The sequence below is a fragment of the Carcharodon carcharias genome, chromosome 4, assembly GCF_017639515.1.
Source record: "Carcharodon carcharias isolate sCarCar2 chromosome 4, sCarCar2.pri, whole genome shotgun sequence".
In the NCBI taxonomy this organism is placed as follows: Eukaryota; Metazoa; Chordata; class Chondrichthyes; order Lamniformes; family Lamnidae; genus Carcharodon; species Carcharodon carcharias.
In genome coordinates this window covers 36,896,067-36,914,631 of record NC_054470.1, presented here as the reverse complement: position 1 = coordinate 36,914,631, position 18,565 = coordinate 36,896,067, and the positions used below count along the sequence as shown (strand labels likewise).

The 18,565-nt window shown below is 40.8% G+C and overlaps 1 protein-coding gene across 5 annotated transcripts in view; it reads left to right on the top strand.

Moving 5' to 3' along the window:
- The window catches only part of fancc (FA complementation group C), a 233,431-nt gene that overhangs the window by 26,245 nt on the left and 188,621 nt on the right, over nt 1-18,565 (top strand). For all 5 annotated transcript variants that reach the window (XM_041185537.1, XM_041185534.1, XM_041185536.1 and 2 more), the window contains exon 2: nt 11,480-11,728. In XM_041185537.1, coding sequence (XP_041041471.1) covers nt 11,558-11,728 — 171 coding nt within the window. In that variant the 5' untranslated portion in view covers nt 11,480-11,557. The remainder of the gene's footprint in view (nt 1-11,479; nt 11,729-18,565) is intronic.

Here is an 18,565-nt window from a genome sequence, read left to right as displayed (position 1 = left end):
TTGATTCCTTGTCTAGCTGTTATATCATTGGCATTTGGACTTGCTGAATAAAGCAGTGTGTTAATGTGTTCAGCTTTTTGTCTAGACCTGAAGCAATCATGTATCTAAGGAATCCCTTTCTTCAATGTCCCCAATTTTGTGACTGATCTGAGCCCTGGATAAGTCCACACTGACCTGGTAAGGTGGATTTTTGACCCATGGTCATTTAAAATTAAAAGTGTGGATAGTTACAAATGCTGTTAGGAAACCCAAGATGGCGCTGTCATATGCTTCTTCTCAACGAGGCTTCCCACGCTTGTCAGTTTTGGCAGGCTCTCAGTAATGATGGTCGCAATTTCTGTGTTTTAAATTTTCAGCAGCACCTCTCTGATCGACCTTTTTGAGTCCCCCCACAGTATCTAAGTATTTTTGAGCCATGAAAACATTTACTGGTTCTTTTTAAAAAATTTTTTTTTTGATTGGAGCGAGCTCAGCTGCCACGCATTCAGGCACCAACTCTGGACTCAGGCTGCTCGTGGTGGGCTTTAAAACAGCGGTTCTGACTGCTGCCAACTTAAGAGCTTTTTAAAACTTGTTGTGGCCAAGAACTTAAGTTTCTTTAGTTACCCCCACTAGGTCTTCTTGCTCTGCATATTTTGGGTATTGAAGCTGGACTTCCATGGGATTTGATGGAGTGTTCTGCTGCAGTCTGGAATGTTATTTCTATCTTTTGCTTCCAGTCCTGCTTTGGAGCTTTTCTCTGATGATCTCCTTCCGTGCCTTCACTTCTGGTGCTTTTCATCAGCTCAGAATGCTGCCTTTTCAATCTTGTGGTTTTAAATTTCTCCAGCTTCTGTGAGATACTGGGTTGTTCCAATGGCTGCTCCAATTTAAGATAGGAGCAGGAGAAGGCCATTCAGCCTGCTGAGCCTGCTGTGCCATTCAATACGATCATGGTTGATCAAAAACTTCAATGCCTTTTACCCACACTACGCCCATGACGCTTTACGTTATTGTTAATCAGAAATCTGTCAATCTCTACCTTAAACATACTCAATGACTGAGCTTCCATGGCTCGCTGGGTTAGAGAATTCCAAAGATTCACAACCCACTGAGTGAAGAAATTTCTCCTCATCTCGGCCCTAAGTGGCTTCCCCCTTATTTTGAAATTGTGTCCCCTGGTTCTAGACTCCTCAACCAGGGGAAACATCTTAACTGCATCTACACTGTCTATTCCTTTAAGTGTTTTGTAGGTTTCAATGAGATCACCTCTCATTCTTCGAAACTCTAGAGAATACAGGCCCAGTTTCCCCAATCTCTCTTCATAAGACAGTCCCGCCATCTCCTGAACAGGTCTGGTGAACCTTATTTATACTCCCTCTATGGCAATAATATCCTTTGTGAGGTAAGGGGATCAAGACTGCACACTGTACTCCAGGTGCAGTCTAACCAAGATTCTATACAATTGGAGCAAGACTTCACTACTTCTGTACTCAAATCCTCTTGCGATAAAAGACTAACATTCCATCAGCCTTCCTAATTGCTTGTTGCACCTGCATGTTAGCTTTCAGTGACTTATGGACAAGGACACCCAGGTCCCTTTGTACATCTGCACTTTCTAATCTCTTACCATTTAGGAAATACTCTGCACATCTGTTCCTTCTACCAAAGTGGAAAACCTCACATTTTTCCACATAATGTTCCATCTGTCATGTTCTTGCCCACTCACTAAGTCTGTCCAAGTCCTCCTGTAGCTGCTTTACATCTTCCTCACAACACACATTCCCGCCACCTTTGTATACCGTGAACTTGGAAATATTATGTTTGGTCCCCACATCCAAATCATTGATATATATTGTGGACAGCTGGGGCCCAAGTACTGATCTTTGTGTTACCCCACTAGTCACAGCCTGCCAACATGAGAATGATCCGTTTATTCCTACTCTCTGTTTTCTGCCTGTTAGTCAATCCTTAATCCAGGCCAGTATATTGCCTCCTATCCCATGTGCTTTTATTTTGCTAATCAACCTCTTGTGCACTTATCAAAAGCCTTCTGAAAACCCAAGTATACCACGTACATCAACTCTCCTTTATCAATTTTGTTAGGAACGTCCTCAACAAGCTTCAAGTTCATCAAACATGATTTCCCATTCACTTCTGCTGAAAGAATTTAAACAGTTAGGACCTAAATTAGAAGGCAGAACCTCCAAGTTAATAATTTCGGGATTGCTACCTGAGCCAAGGGCAAACTGATATAGGATAAATAAAATCAAGGAATTAAATGCGTGACTCAGAGATTTGTGTGGGAGGAATGGGTTTCAGTTCATGGGGCACTGGCACCAGCATTGGGGTAGAAGGGGGTTGTTCCAGTAGGATGGGCTTCATTTGAACCGTGCTGGGACCAGTGTCCTGGCGAATCGAATAACTAGGGCTGTAGACAGGGTAAATAAAGTAAATAAAGGAGGGGGGGGTTTCTGGAAAGGGGATACGTAGGCTTACAAAGCAAAAGGACATGGCAGCCTTGCAGGGTAGCTATTTAGGTAATGTTGCCAAGAGTGTGAAAGGAAGGGACAGAGTGTACAAACATTAAAAAAAAGCAACAAATAGGGTCAAAAGGGGGAAAAATGGTAAAAAACAATGCTAAATTAATGGCCCTTTACTTAAATGCACATAGTATTCGGAACAAAAATTAATTAACGGCACTAATAGAGGTTAATGGGTATGATTTTATAGCCATTATGGAGACGTGGTTACAAGGAGATCAAAGCTGGGAACTAAATATTCAGGAGTATGTGACTTTTCGAAAGGCAGGAAGGAAAGGGTGTTGGGGTTTAATAGTATAGATGGAATAAATAATAGCAAGAAAAGGTCTTGGATCAGAAGATGTAGAATCCATATGGGTGGAGGAAAGAAATAACAAGGGGCAGAAGACACTGGTGGGAGTAGTCTATAGGCCCCCTGACAGTAGCTATACTGTAGGACAGAGAATAAATCAGGAGATAATGAGGGCATGTAAAAAAGGCAGTTTATTAATCATGGGTGACTTTAATCTTCTTGTAGATTGGGAAAATCAAATTGACAGAGGTAGCCATGAGCAAGAATTCATAGAGTGTATTTGGGATGGTTCCTTAGACCAATATGTTGTGGATCTGGGACGGTTCCTTAGACCAATATGTTGTGGATCTGGGACGGTTCCTTAGACCAATATGTTGTGGATCTGGGACGGTTCCTTAGACCAATATGTTGTGGATCCAACCAGGGATCAGGCTGTTTTGGAGCTGGTAATGTGTAATGAGGTAAGTTTAATAAATAATCTCAGAGTAAAGGCTCTCCGAGGAAACAGTGATCATAATATAGTAGAATTTATCACTCAGTTTGAGAGTGAGGAATTTGGCTCAGAAACAACTGTGCTAAACTTAAATAAGGGTAATTACAAAGGAATGAGGGCAGACTTGGCTGGAGTGGACTGGGAAAGCAGCTTAGCAGAAAAGACGGTTGATGAACAATGGCAGATGTTTAAGATAATATTTCATGACTCACAACAAAGATTTATCCCAATGAGGAAGAAGGATTCAAGGAAGGGGATACACCAACCATGGTTAACAAAGGAGGTTAAGGATAGTAACAGATTGAAAGAAAAAGCATACAATGTGGCAAAGATTAGTGGTAAGCCAGAGGATTGGGAAAGTTTTAAAAACCAACAAAAGATGACCAGAAAAATAATAGAGGAAGAATATAAACTTTGAGGGTAAATTAGCCAGTAATATAAAAATGGACAGTAAGAACTTCTTTAAATATATAAAAAGGAAGAGAGAGGCCAAAGTCAACATAGGCCCCTTAGAGAATGAGGCTGGGGAAATAATGGGGAACCAGGAAATGGCAGAGGAATTGAATAAATACTTTACTTCAGTCTTCACGGCAGAAGATACTAATAGTATTCCAAAAATACTAAATGATCGAGGGGCAAAAGGGGGGTGGAAATAAATACAATACCTATCACTAGAGAAAAAGTACTAGGGAAACTAATGGGGCTAAAGGCTGATAAGTCCCCTGGATCTGATGGGTTGCATCCTAGGATATTAAAGGAAGTAGCTACAGAGATAGTGGATGCACTGGTAGTAATCTTCCAAGAATCCTTAGGTTCTGGAAAAGTCCCAGAGGATTGGAGAATGGCTAATGTAACACCCTTATTCAAAAAGGGAGGGAGACAAAAAACATGTGACTATAGGCCAGTTAGCTTAATATGTCATTGGGAAAATGTTGGAGTCTAGTATAAAGGATGTAATAGCAGAGCATTTAGAAATACATAATCTAATCAAGTAGAGTCAGCATAGCTTCATGAAGGGGAAATCATGCCTAACAAATATATTAGAATTATTTGACGAGGTAACAAGTAGGATAGATAAAGGGAAGCCAATAGACGTAATATATTTGAATTTCCAAAAGGCGTTCAATAAGGTACCGCACATAAGGCTACTTGATAAGATAAGAGTCCATAGTGTTGTGGGTAGTATATTAGCATGGATAGAGGATTGGCTAAATAATAGAAGACAGCGTTGGGATAAGGGGGGCATTATCGGGATGGCAACCTGTAACTAGTGGAGTGCCACAGGGATCAGTGCTGGGGCCTCAATTATTTGACTTAGATTAGGGAAATGAATGCACTATCGCCAACTTTGCGGATGACTCAAAAATAGGAGGGAAGGTAAGTGGTGAGGATGGCACAAGGAGTCTACAGAGGGGTATAGACAGGTTAAGTGAGTGGGCAAAAACTTGGCAGATGGAATATAATATGGGAAAATGTGAGGTTATGCACTTTGACAGGATGACTAGAGGAGCTCAATATTATTTAAATGGAGAAAGACTGCAGAAGGCTGCAGCAAAGAGGGATTTTGGAGTCCTTGTGCATGAATCCCAAAAAGCTAGCAAACAAGTTCAGCAGGCAATAGGGAAGGCAAATGGAATGTTGGCCTTTATTTCAAAGGGAATGGAGTATAAAAATAGGGAAGTCTTGCAAAAACCATGCAAGGCACTAGTTGGACCACACCTAGAATACTGTGAACAGATTTGGTTCATTTATCTAAGGAAAAATATACTGGCATTGGAGGCAGTCCAGAAGAGGTTCACTAATTTGATCCCGGGTGTGGAGGGATTTTCTTATGAGGAGAGGTTGAGTAGGTTGGGCCTGTACTCATTGAAATTTAGAAGAATGAGAGGCGACCTTATTGAAACATATAAGATTCTTGGGGGGCTTGACAGGATAGATGCTACGAGGTTGTTTCCCCTTGTGGGTGAGTCTAGGACCAGATGGCATAACCTCAGAGTAAGGGGTCACCCATTTAAAACTGAGATGAGGAGGAATTTCTTCCCTGAGGGTAGTCAATCTGTGGAATTCTTTACCACAGGCGACTGTAGAGGTTGGGTCATTAAGTATATTCAGGGCTGAGTTGGACATATTTTTAATCAGTGAGGGAATCAAGGGCTATGGAGGAAAAGCAGGAAAGTGGAGTTGAGAATTATCAGATCAGTCATGATCTCATTGAATGGCAGAGCAGACTCGATGGGCCGAATGGCCTACTTCTACTCCTACATGTTATGGTCTAAATCCATGCTGACTATGCCTATTCAGATCATGATTATCCAGCTATCAATTTATGACATTCTTTAGAATAGGATTCTAGCATTTTCCCTACTACTAGTGTAAGGCTAACATGTCTGTCGTTCCCTGTTTTCTCTCTCCCTCCCTTCTTAAATAGCGTGGTGACATTTGTTACCTTCCAATCTTCAGGAATCATTCCAGAATCTATAGAATTTTGGAAAATGATCACCAATGCATCCATTATCTCTGTAGCAACCTCTTTCAACACTCCGGATGTAGAATATCAGGTCCCATGGACTTAGCAACTTCCAGTCCCATTAATTTCTCCAATACAACCTTCTTACTTACACTAATTTCCTTCAACTCCTCATTCTCTCTTGTCCCTTGGATCTCTAAATCTGGTAGATTTCCTGTATCTTCCTTAGTGAAAACAGACACAAAGTAATCATTTAGCTTCTCTGCCATTTCTCTGTTCCCCATTATGAATTCCCCTGACTCTGCCTGCAATGGACCCACATTTGTCTTAGCCAAGCACTTCCTTTTTACATACCTCTTGAACTTCTACAGCCTGTTATTATGTTTTTTGTTAGAATGCATTCATTTTCTATTCTCCCTTTCTTTCCCAGTTTCTTGGCCAGTCTTTGCTGTATTCTAAAAGCCTCCCAATCCTCAGGTTCACTACTTCTGGCAACTTTATAAGCCGTTACTTTCAATCTTAAACAGCCCTTACCTTCCTTTGTCAGCCATGGTTGACTGACTTTTTTTGGGGTTTTGTGCCTTGAAGGAATGTATAGGTGCTGTAAGTTATGTAATTTTTTGAAGACTATCTGTTGCCTATGTACAGTCATGCCTTTTAATGTATTTTCCCAATCCATCTCAGCCAATTTGTCCCTCATGCCTTCATAATTTCCTTTATTCAACTTTAACACCCTTGCTTCAGAGTAAATTACCTCACTTTCAAACATAAATAAAATTCTATCATATTGTGGCCACTCTCCCTAAAGGTTCTTTTACAACATAATATGAGACCTAAAATAGCCTGTCCTCTAGTCGGCTCCTCAACATACTGCTGTAGAAAACCATCCTGAAAACACTCCAGAAATTTGTCTTCCACGGCATTAGTGCTCAATTGGTTTACCCAGTCTATATGCAGATTGAGGTCACACATGATTATGGTATTGCCCATGCTACATGATGCTCTCATCTCCTGATTAATACCATGCTCCACATTACCGCTACTGTTTGTGGCCTATAAACAACTTCAACCAATGTCTGCTGTTCTAGCTTCACCCACACAGATTCCACATATAGTTCATCTGATCTGAGATCCTCCCTTACCAGTGCACTAATCCCATCCCTTATTATCAGTGAAACTCCACCTCCTTTCCCTTCTTGTCTGTCCTTCCTAAACATCAAATATTCTTGAATATTCAGTTCCCAGTCTTGGTCACCATGTAGCCGTGTTTCCGTAATGGTAATTATATCATACCCATTTACCTCTATTTGCGCCTTTAGATCATATATCTTATTGTAAATGCATGCAGGTAGAGTGCCCCTAACTTTGTCTTTTTGACAACATTGTGCATTTGAAGCATACTCAACCCTCTGCTTTGTTTCTCCTGCCTTCTAGTCTCACTACTACTTCCTTTTACCAACATTACTTTCTTCCAATTTGGGTCACCCCTCAGGTTCCCACCCCCCCGACAAACTAGTTTAAACCCACCCCAACAGCACGAGCAAATCTCTCTGTGAGAATATCAGTCCCAGTCCTGTTAAAATGTAACCCGTCCAGATTGTGCAGGTCCTACCTGCCCCAGCGCATGTCCCAATGCTTCAGAAATCTGATGCCCTCCCTCCTACACCAGTTCTCCAGCCACGTATTTAATCGATCAAACCTCCTATTCCTATGCTCATTAGCATGTGGCACTGGAAGTAATCCTGAGATTATTGCTCTTGAAGTCCAGCTTTTTAATTTTCTTCCTAACTCCCTGAAATCTGCTTTCAAGACCTCATCTCTCTTCCTACCTAAGAAAAATGGAAGGGCAATAGTAATAGGGGTACCATTGTGGGTCACGACTTCTGGCTGATCCCCCTTCCCCCGAAAGATGACCTGCAGCCGCTCCGTGACATCCTTGATCCTGGTAACAGGGAGGCAACACACCATCCTGGACGTTTACTGCCTCAGAAACACCTGTCTGATCCCTTGACTATGGAATCCCCAGTCCTCTATCACTATTGCCCTTCCACTCTTCTTCATGTTGCATGTAGTTCGGTAAGTCTCATGAAGAGGTTCTAAGTCTTGCATAGTTTAACAGTAAGCGTTTATTAACTACTTGTAACTATGTACATATATACAGTATAAGGTCTAAGCTAGGAGCTGTTTCCATGCTTGCCTCTACATACATCTCTGTCCAGTTCAAGACTGCCCTCTAGACTCTGGTCATGTGTTCCTTTTTATCACACTGTGGAAGGTACTGTACCCAGTCCCATGTTCACCCTTTCTGTGCCAGACCCTTATACTACAAGTACCTCAGGCACGCCCTCTACTTTCATACGTAAATCCCTTTTTGGGTCCTTAATTGACCCCACTCCTCCTTCACTAATTATATGCCTATTGAAGACATTTAGGTTCTCTTTTATGTTAGGTTCCAGTGTCTTCTCATACACTGTTTTTGCTTCTCTTATTTGTTTTTTCAATTCTCCTCTGAATCTTCTATATTGAGCCTGATTCTCAATTGTATTATCCACTTGATATTTGTCATATGTACACTTTCTCTGTTTCATCTCAATCTCTATCCCTTTCATCATGCAGGGAGCTCTGGATTTGTTTGGCCTACCTTATTCCCTCATGGGAATGTACCTTGACTGTACCTGAACTATCTCTTCTTTAAAGGTGTTCCATTGTTCAGTTGCAGTCTTGTCTGCCAACCTTTGAATGTGGCCCAGATAAATTGGAATAATTCTTGCCTCATGGAAATTTGCCCTCCCCCAACTATTTTTTCTTACCCTGGAACTGTTCCTTGTCCTTTTCCATAGTCAACCTAAATCTTAGATCACAATACAATGATCACTGTCCCCTAAATGTTCTCCAGTGATACTTGATCAATTTGGCCCATCTGATCAAGAACCAGGTCTAGCAATGCCGCCTTTCTCATTGGACTGGAAACATACTGCTGTGGAAAATTTTCCTGAACGCACATTAGGATCTCTTGCCTCTCTCTGCTCTTTACATTATTATTATCCCAGCCTATATTAGGATAACTAAAGCCCCCTATTGTCTCTACTCTTCTCTGTAATTTTCTTGCAAACTTGTTCTTCTACATCTTTCCCAGTAGTTGGTGTAGAATTCACGAAACAATGTAATAGTATCTCTTTTGTTTCTTAGTTCTGGCCACATAGGTTCTGTCCTTGACCCCTCTGGGATATTCTCTCTCTCCAGCATTGCAATGTTCTCTTTAATCAACATTGCTACCACCTCCTCTTCTCTTTCCTTTCTTATCTTCCCTGAGCACCTTGCATCCAATAATATTTAGTACTCAGTCCTGCCTTCCTTTGAACCAGGTCTCCATTATCACCACAACATCATATTTCCATGTAGTTATCTGTGCCTGCAACCACCAACCATATTTGCCACACTCTGTGCATTCACATACATGCACAGTAACCCTAATTTAGACTTTATTACATTCCCTCTTATGCTAACCCCACTTAATACCTTACTATTTCCTACTCTAGTGCTATATACCTCTCCCAATTTGTTCTGAGATGAGTCTTTTTAACTTGGATTCTAGGTGTTGGACTTTGCTCTTGGACAGACTGTAGACATCTGCTTAACACTTGTTTATTAGTGCTACTTCTAAACAGGTTATGGAGTAAGCATGTTGCTCTTAGGCATGATTCTCTCTCTCTCTCTCTCAAGTCTAACACATGACTGGCTGATGTCAGTAGTACATCATCACCTACGTCATACATTAACGTATCCCATCTGTTAACCCTTTTATACTACACAATTCTCTCTGCAACTTGGTGTTCTTTAATATTACCTCCTGGTTCCCACACTCCTGCCAGGTTAAACCATCTGCAAATCGCCCTGCTAGGAAAATCATCCCAGCTCTGTTCAGATGCAACCTGTCTGGCCTGTACAAGTCCCATCTTCTCAGAACTGGTCCCATTGTCCCAGAAATCTAAAGCCCTCCTTCTTACATCATCCTCCTAATTCAGTAGAAGAAAGAGCTAACTGTTTGGGAATCTTGCACTATTCAATGGCATTGATTCAGATCATACAGAGTGTTGAAGCTTTTGCCTTTGTTTACTGCTCAACTCTTGGAACCTTGTGGACTACCTATATAATTTAAATCTCATTGATTTAAATATAGCCAAGGCTGTGAATATTAATAGCTCTTGGTGCTCTGAAATAGGAATTATTTATCATAAAGCATACTTCCAACCCATGGAATATAATCAGGAGGAACTAGTGAGTGAGCACAATATAAGCACAAATAGAAATACTTTGCTAGGTTTTTGTGGGCCGCATTACCAGGTAATTTGGGTTAGAAGTTCCGATGAACAATAGTTTTTACACTCTGAACTTGACAGTGTATTTATTAATAGGTTTTTCCTTGGATGGCCCAGTTGTGCTCTCTGGTATCATTGTATCCCATATCCTTCCAAACGCTCAACCTTTACCACCTAGAAGGGCAAGGACAAGAGATGCATGTGAACAACACCACCTGCAAGTTCCCCTCCAAGCCACACACCATCCTGACTTGAAACTATATCACTGTTCCTTCACTGTTGCTGGGTCAAAATCATGAACTCCCTCCCTAACAGCAGTATGGGTATAAGTACACCACTGGACTGCAGTGGTTCAAGAAGGCAATTCCCCAGCACCTTGGGGGACTTAGGGATGGGCAATAAATGCTGGCCTTTTCAGCAACGCACACATCTTGTGAATGAATTAAAAAAAATGTATTTTTATATTTGCATTAGATATTAGAGGCCTGTTGACTCCTGCAGTTGTTGCTGTTGTTTTAGCTTGAATTGTTTGTTGCTATGATTCAGTGAAATCTCAAAGCTCCATTATTCAATAAGATAAGCTAGATAACAACTGCGGAGGCTGAATTTCCACATGGGTAAAATTAAAAAGGGGGCCAGAGACTTGACAGGCTGGGAGGAAAGGGCTTCACCAAGGTAGTAATAACAAAAGGCCATTTTAGCCCGAGTACTTGGGCCAGGTTAAGTTGGATGTTTTTCATCTCTCCAGGGCCATAGCACTAAGTTTATATGCCTTTACCAATCCATAACTGATCAATTTTACTTTTGCTTCAACAACGTACTTTCATAACTGGCTACAAAACTGGGATTGAAAGAACTATATGAACTGCTTTAAGCAATGCTTGTGTGGTTTATGTTCTCATCTGCATCTTGGTTTTGTCACAGTTTAGTACCACATTTTTTTTCTCTATTTAGGCTTGTGAAATGCCAGATTTTTTCTTCACTGTAATTTCTCTCCTCCCTCATTGTTTACGTCTATGGGATGTGTCTCCACCAATGTCAATAAAGACAACTATTTTAGTGATGTCTGTCTGATGACTTTAACAAAAAGTCAATGTTTTGTGTATAAACATGAAGGGATATACATGTTTCAAGATTTGTGGTAACTGTTACTTTGTGCAGAGCAGTATTTTATTGCTGTTGTAATGAAATACTGGTGGTGACAAATTCAGATGGTAAAAATTTGAGCCCCAGCTGGGCAATGGATTTTAAAGTAATTCACTTATTAGAACTCAGTTGCTGCCATTTTGGCACAAAAAATTCATTATATTTATACTCTGATTTTCAAAAAAATTGTTCAGAAGCCTCATTGAAAAGTTATTAAAAATTCACTTCATTCTTTTGCAGGCTCCACAGTGTTTGCGGAAGAACCCTTTCCTATTAAATGACCATTAAAACTTGATTTTGAGTTTTGTGGCTTGTGGTATGGCCAAAGGAACTTCCATTTCTGCTTCCAGCTTTGGCTTTGAGTACTGGTTGAATAAGGCTGTTGAGTGGGGCCAGACCACCACTTTTGAATCGCAACAAGATGTCTGCCTACACCTGCCTAAATTACAGGAGTTCCTGAAGCAGATTTATGAAGCCATACAGCATATGGTAAGCAACTCACGGAAGGAAAGAATTATTAAAGGCGTAGCCAGAGACAATCTGTTGCACAGATTGGGACAAGTAGTAAGTTAATAGTAGCAGAGAGACTATTCCTGTTTTTTTTTGCTGGACCTCACTGCAGCCAGTTGGGAACTAGGCCATACTTAATGTTAACAGGAATGTATTTCCTGTAATTTTGATTTATTATGAAAGGAGGCTTTCTCTGGTAGGGATGTCACATGAGATTTCTTAACCAATCAAGCAGCCTAATTTCCTCCTTGAAATATAAAATTGTAAGGTTTTCAATTGGGTAATTAGTAGGATTTTCTACTTTCAAGCTTGTACCTTGCCCTCAGATTGTCATGTCGATTGCAGACACTGACCTGGTGACATAATAAATATTTTCAAGCAGATACCTGTAAATGCATTCAAAATGTCTTACTTCTGAGACCTAAATCTTCGTTTTGAAATTGAGACATAATGGTTTAAAAAAAACATTCTACTCTGATACCTTAGTAATAAGATATTTGTATTTTTATAAATAATCCATAGAGAATTTTCATTTTAATTCATAGCTTTATACCTAATATCAAAGCAAAAATACGTTTTTTTCTCTCGTGTCCTTTGTCTCTCCATTCCTTTCTCCCTTTCTCTTCCTTCCTCTCTTTCTCTTCCTTTCTCCCCTTTTCTCTACTGTATTTCTCTCTGTGTCCCTCTGATTCTATCTTTTGTTTTCACTTGAATTCTTTTACTTGGTTTGTACTCTTGCTCTTTCACTTGCTTGTTTTCTATCACAAAACCAATAAATCTTGTACACTGTGCCAGAGGCAAAGTGTTATGAGAGTTATTTCAAAAGTTAAGAACAATGTTTTGAAATATAGCCAAGGATCTTGCAGGTTATTATAGTTGTTAGCATGAACCAGCAGTGCTTTATATTTTTTTTACAATTTTGTATCTTTATGGTGTAAGAGTGCAGTGTTTATATGGCTGACTTGGTCCATTTAGAGAGTATTAAAAATCCATCAAATAGCATGGACTGGAGTCACGTGTGGATCAGACTAAGTAGGGATAGCATTTTCTTTTTCCTGAACGACATTAATGAACTAGCTTTCATGGTAATTGTTTTTCTGGTGCCCGCCCACAAACTACCATATTTATGAATTCATTTGGAATTTTGAGTTCACTACCTTTGGGTTCCTACTCCAGTAACATGCTGTTGTACCTTTTTGTTGTAATTGATTTAGTCATCACCAATGCTATGCAAGACCTTGATCATAATTGAAAGCTGCATTTTGAAGAGTAACAGTTAGTGATTCTGTTAATGGTTTTGAACAGTACCGCTGATAGCTTTCAGATGGTATGTCAGTTTCCAGTGAACTTCGCTTTTTTGTTTTGAGTCGGCCACATCATAGGCTTGTGTATTTTTGATAACTTAGCCTGTGAATAATGAAAACAGGTGCCATTTCTCAGAACTTACATATCTTTGCAATCATGCAAATCTGAAAATGAATTTAATGAAGTCATGCAATGATAGAAGTAGGCAGCGTGGTGGCACACTCTCTGTTGGAACTTTAATGTATTGTAGCATGGTTTCAGATGCGGACTATTTTGTGAAGACATTAAGTAGAGGAGATTATATCGCAGTACCCAATCAGTAGCATATTTTCAGTGTCAAATATGTCTGGGGTAAATCTCAGTTGAAATAGCATCTCTGCAGGACGTGGGCTGCACAACCCATATCAGTGTCATCAGATTACCTTCAAGAGGCAGGTAAACATGGAGGCTGAAGTAATCAAGGAAATTTCATGAATTGTATTATTTTTCTTATTACTACTAGCTGGGATCCATGCTATTAAAGACAGGGAGTGGAGACATTGGGATATTGGTTTTGGGGATTGCTGGCATGTAGAATGGTCAATGAGTGGCTGGTAGGCAAAGCTTAGAGGAAAAAAATGAAGCGTATGGGAAATTATAACAGCAGCAAGGTACACAGAGTTGCACAATACAAACAGGTGAGGATAACTTTAGGAGCTGTCAGAACAAATGTCGTGGAAAACCCAAGGGTGGTGTGTGAAAGCAAAGTTGCTGAAAGTATGATAAGGATGTAATAGGTAAGTGTTGCTAAGTTCAGTATTTTTTTGAATTCCTGAATAGAGTTTATTTTTCTATAAATATTCATTAGGAAGCAGTATTGTCACAGATACCTTTTGCTACTGTGGATATATTTAAGTGAATTACATGGACATTTGGCCAATCTGAAAAGTGTGACAAATTTTGCAGTAGGGTTATATTCATAATATGACTTATGCTAAACACAGCAATTTTAATTATATAGATTCCAATTGTCCAGTGAGAAAAGGAGAAATATTTTAAGCAGACTTTCCCTTTCAGAACTTTGGAATGTACTAGGTAGAGTCCTGCATCAGAATAGTGCCTGAAGATGATCCTCGTAACTGGATGTTCTCAGATATAGAGTCCAAACTCATAAGGGCTAGTTTTCTTCTGCACTGTGTCTGGTGATGTGTACTTCCTAGGTGTAGTGAAAAGGGCATGGAGATCTGTCATAAAAACAGAAAGTGCTGGAAAAAACTTAAGCAGTCTGGCAGCATTTGTGAAGAGAGAAAGAGAGTTAATGTTTCGAGTCTAATATGACTCATCTTCAGAACAGACCTGTTTTGTTGGACTTCTGCTCCTGCTTTGCTGCTCTTAGATTTTGTGTGCTTTTCTGAATGGACATTAATGGGTCTGCATTTGCAACAATAGTTGTTTTAATTTATGTTTTTATGGGATGTGGGTGTTGCTGGCTAGGTCAGCATTTATTTCCCATTCCCTAATTGCCCTTGAGAAGGTGGTGATGACCTGCCTTCTTGAACCACTGCAGTCCATGTGGTGTAGGTATATCCACAGTGCTGTCAGGAAGGGAGCACTAAGATTTTGACCTAGCAACAGTGAAGCAATGGCAATGTAGTTCCAAGACAGGATGCCGTGTGGCTTGGAGGGGAACTTGCAGGTGATGGTGTTCCCATGCGTCTGCTGCCCTTGTCCTTCTAGGTGATAGACGCCGCAGGTTTGGAAGGCGCTGTCGAAGGAGTCTTAGTGAGTTTCTGCAATGCATCTTGTAGATGGTGCATGCTGCTGCCACTGTGTGTCAGTGGTGGAGGAAATGAATGTTTACGGTGGTGGATGGGGTGCCAATCAAGCAGGCTGCTTTGTCCTGGATGATGTCGAACTTCTTGAGTATTGTTTGAACTGCACTCGTCCAAGGAATAATTGCATTTATGTAGCATCTTTAACATAGTAAAAATGTCCCAAGGTATTATCAGACAAAAATTGACACCTTCAAAGAGGGAGATATTAGATAGCTGACCAAACGCCTGGTCAAAGAATTAGGTTTTAAGCACCATCTTAAAGGAGGAGCAAGTGAAAGAGAGGTGGAGACGTGGAGACAACATAAGGAGTAGACCATTCAGCCCTTCGAGCCTTCTCTGCCATTTAATGAGATTTTGGTTGATCTTCTACTTCAATTCCATTTTCCCTGCACTATCCCTATATCATTTGTTTCTAATATGTAGAAATCTATCCACCTCAGTCTAGAACATTCTCAATGACTGAGCCTCCAAAGCTCTCTGGGGCAGAGAATTCCAAAGATTCACCATTTTCTGAGTGAAGAAATTCTCCTTATCTCAGTCTGAAATGACCTGTCCCTTATTCTGAGACTGTGTCCCTTAGTTCTAGACACCCTAGCCAGGGAAAACATCGTTCTGCATCTAGCCTGTTGAGGCCCGTAAGAATTTTGTATGTTTGAATGAGATCACCTCTAATTCTTTTAAACTCCAGAGAATAACGACCCAGTCTATTTAATCATTCCTCATTGGACAATCCCTTCATTCCAGGAATTAATTTAGTGAACTTCGAGCAGTGCATGGAGTGGATTCCAAATCTTTAGGGACCTGTCGGTCGATGTACAGTTGAATTTTATCCATGGGTTGTTTCTCTCTACCAATCTCTTAAGTTTCCCTGTGCCAGCATGATGTTTGACTGTATCTGTGTGGGTTGCCAAATAACATCCAATGTTGGTGGCACATTTACCATTTGATGTTCTACAGCTATTTGGAAGGAGATTGGAGGAAAGAATTAAGTTTTAAAATCATTTGCAAGTTTACGAGAACTTGTCCAGCAAGGAATAAATCCTGTAACAAAGTTTGTGGAAGAACCAGTCCTTTTGGGGTAATGTTTCTGACAATGGGCTTCAGACACCTCTTTTATTCCTTGTTCCTTTACAAGAAAATCATACTCTATTGTCTTGCAAAAGTAGGGGCCAGCTTTCACATGTGCATTCAGTGTCTCTGGGTTATGATGTTCTACTGAGGTGCACTTTTCCTGATGGAGGTAATAATCAATGCTTACAGAATAATAGTTGTTTATTCCTTAACTTCTTATTCCAGATTGAAGAGCAATTGTGGTATGATTGTATTGCAGTAGTAACTGCTGTTCTTTTAAGAGCCTTGCCAAGCACATATTGTTCCCAGATGGATGGTTTGAATTCTTGCTGTCTGATGCTTTTGCTGGATGCTACGATATGTGAGAGTAGCTAGTGATGTTTGGGTCTAATTTCTTGTAGGGAAGTTCTTGGCTTCAGCTTGTCACTTCTCTGATAGGAGTGAGCTCAAGATTTTAGTGTGTGTAGGAAATGTTTGCTGCACCTTCAGTGTTGTGAATTTTGCAATGTATCCAAATTGTTAAGCAGCTATTTCCTCATCTGAATGTATTAAGTCTTTGTTCCTGTCACTTAGTTTCCCTTATTGTCCTTGACATTGGGAACCTAAACAAATTCTTCGGGAAAAGAGACTTCACTGTCGTCATCCTGCCTCAGCAGGACTTCAAGGGGTCTGGGTAGCAGCCACTAATGCCAAGATGCAATATATGCAACAATTATTGGTAACTATCTAATGTTGTCAATATAAATTACTGTCAATTGTGGCTCAGTTGATAGCACTCTCATCTCCGAGTCACAAGGTTCTAGTTCAAGCCCAACTGCAGGACTTGAGCGAAAAATCAATTCTGACATTCCATTGTAGAACTGAGAGACTGCTGCACAACCAGAGGTGCTGCCTTTCGGATGAGATGTTAAACCAAGGCCCCATCTTCCCACTTGGGATGTAAAAGATCCCGTGGTACCATTTTGATGAAGAATAGTGGAGTTATCCCCAGTGTCCTGGTCGATATTTATCCCTTAGTCGATATCACAAAAGCAGATTATCTGGTCATTTATCACATCAGTTTGTGGGAGTTTGCTGCGTCAAACTGGCTGCTGTGTTTCCTACATTACAATGGTGACCCACTTAAAAAAGAGGTGCTTAATTGGTTGTAAAGAGCTTTGTGACATCCAGTGGTCGTGTAAAGTACTATATAAATGCAAGTCTTCCTTTTCCTTCAATCTCTTTTTACTCCTGAACCGAGAAAGACAAATCTGTATATGATTACTTATCATATCTTTCAAATGTCTGAGTGCTTTGCATAGAAGGGAGTCTGTTGAAGTTTGATGACAAGCAAACAAGACAGTCATTGTTCCCACAAACAGCAATGACATGAATGGCCAGTTAATCTGCTAGTAACAGAGGCACACCTAATACTTAAAGTGACACCTTTTAATATCTTTCTAACCTGTCTCGAGGCCAATGTGTAAGCTATCTCACATTGCAGTGTCTCAAGTGATATATATGTTGATTTGCATAGGCCTTGTCCCAGCGATCTACCACAAATGCAACCTTACCAAGGCATCATGGCTACGATAATCAGTTTTCAGATAGATTATTTTGAAGAACTGGCTCTGGTCAGCTTGCTGCCATACTGACTACTAGTATTATTTGTCTAAGTAAGCATTCAGTTGAACCAAAATAAATGGTGCAGACAAACAAATCTCTTATAATTCTAAATCATTGATGAGTGGCTGTAACTTAAACTTCTATAACCCAAGGAAATGAGGTTGGATGGTTCAATAGCACTGTCAGGAGGTTCAGGTGGCAAGCATCATGACAATAAGCAACTGGAAAGTGTAGAAATGGTTGAACTATTTAGACTAAGTGCACAATGAAGTCCTCCCAATAATGTTACCCTGTCTGAAAAACTAATAATCAGATTTGAGTCCTTTGTATCCATTAATGTGTCTGGCCATATTTATCCCTCAGCCAATATCATTGAACAGCTTATTTAGTCATTTTCACATTGCTGTTTGTGGGACCTTGTCATGCATAAATTGGCTGCTGTATTTCCTATATTATAGCAATGACTACCCTTCAGGATGATAAATTTCTGCTGTTTGGTGGAATTCCGGCTTTTGGATCTCGGGATTCCACCCTTTTCTGCCTTCTGCCTTGCTTGGGGAAACCACTTTCAGCCCCTCTCTCTTTAATCTGCCCCTAATTTGACTCGCTTCCTAAGATTGGGAGATGACGAGGCCGTGCCCCTAGTAACTGCTGCTCCCGTGTGTAGCCTGCAGGGTGCCTTCCTGCGCTGGGCTGTCTTCCTGCTGCCGCCTCCTCTGTGGAAGTCGCTGCTGTTGGTGCAGGATGGATAGGGGGCGGGGGTGAGGGTTGACTGGGACCAAGGTGAAGCCGGGGTTAGGGGGTCCATAGTGGGGCTGGGCCAAGGACGGGGGAAATAGAGGAGCAGGGTTGTGGTGGGTAAAGCTGGGCTGTGGGAGCTGGGAAATGGGACTGGGGCTTTGGGCGGGAGGGGAAGCAGGCCGAGGCCTGGCGAATGAGTTCCAGGGCATGGGGTGGATGGGGGGGGGATTGTTGGTCAGCGGAGCCGGCAGGGGGAGATGCGGGCTGAGGCCTGGGGTTT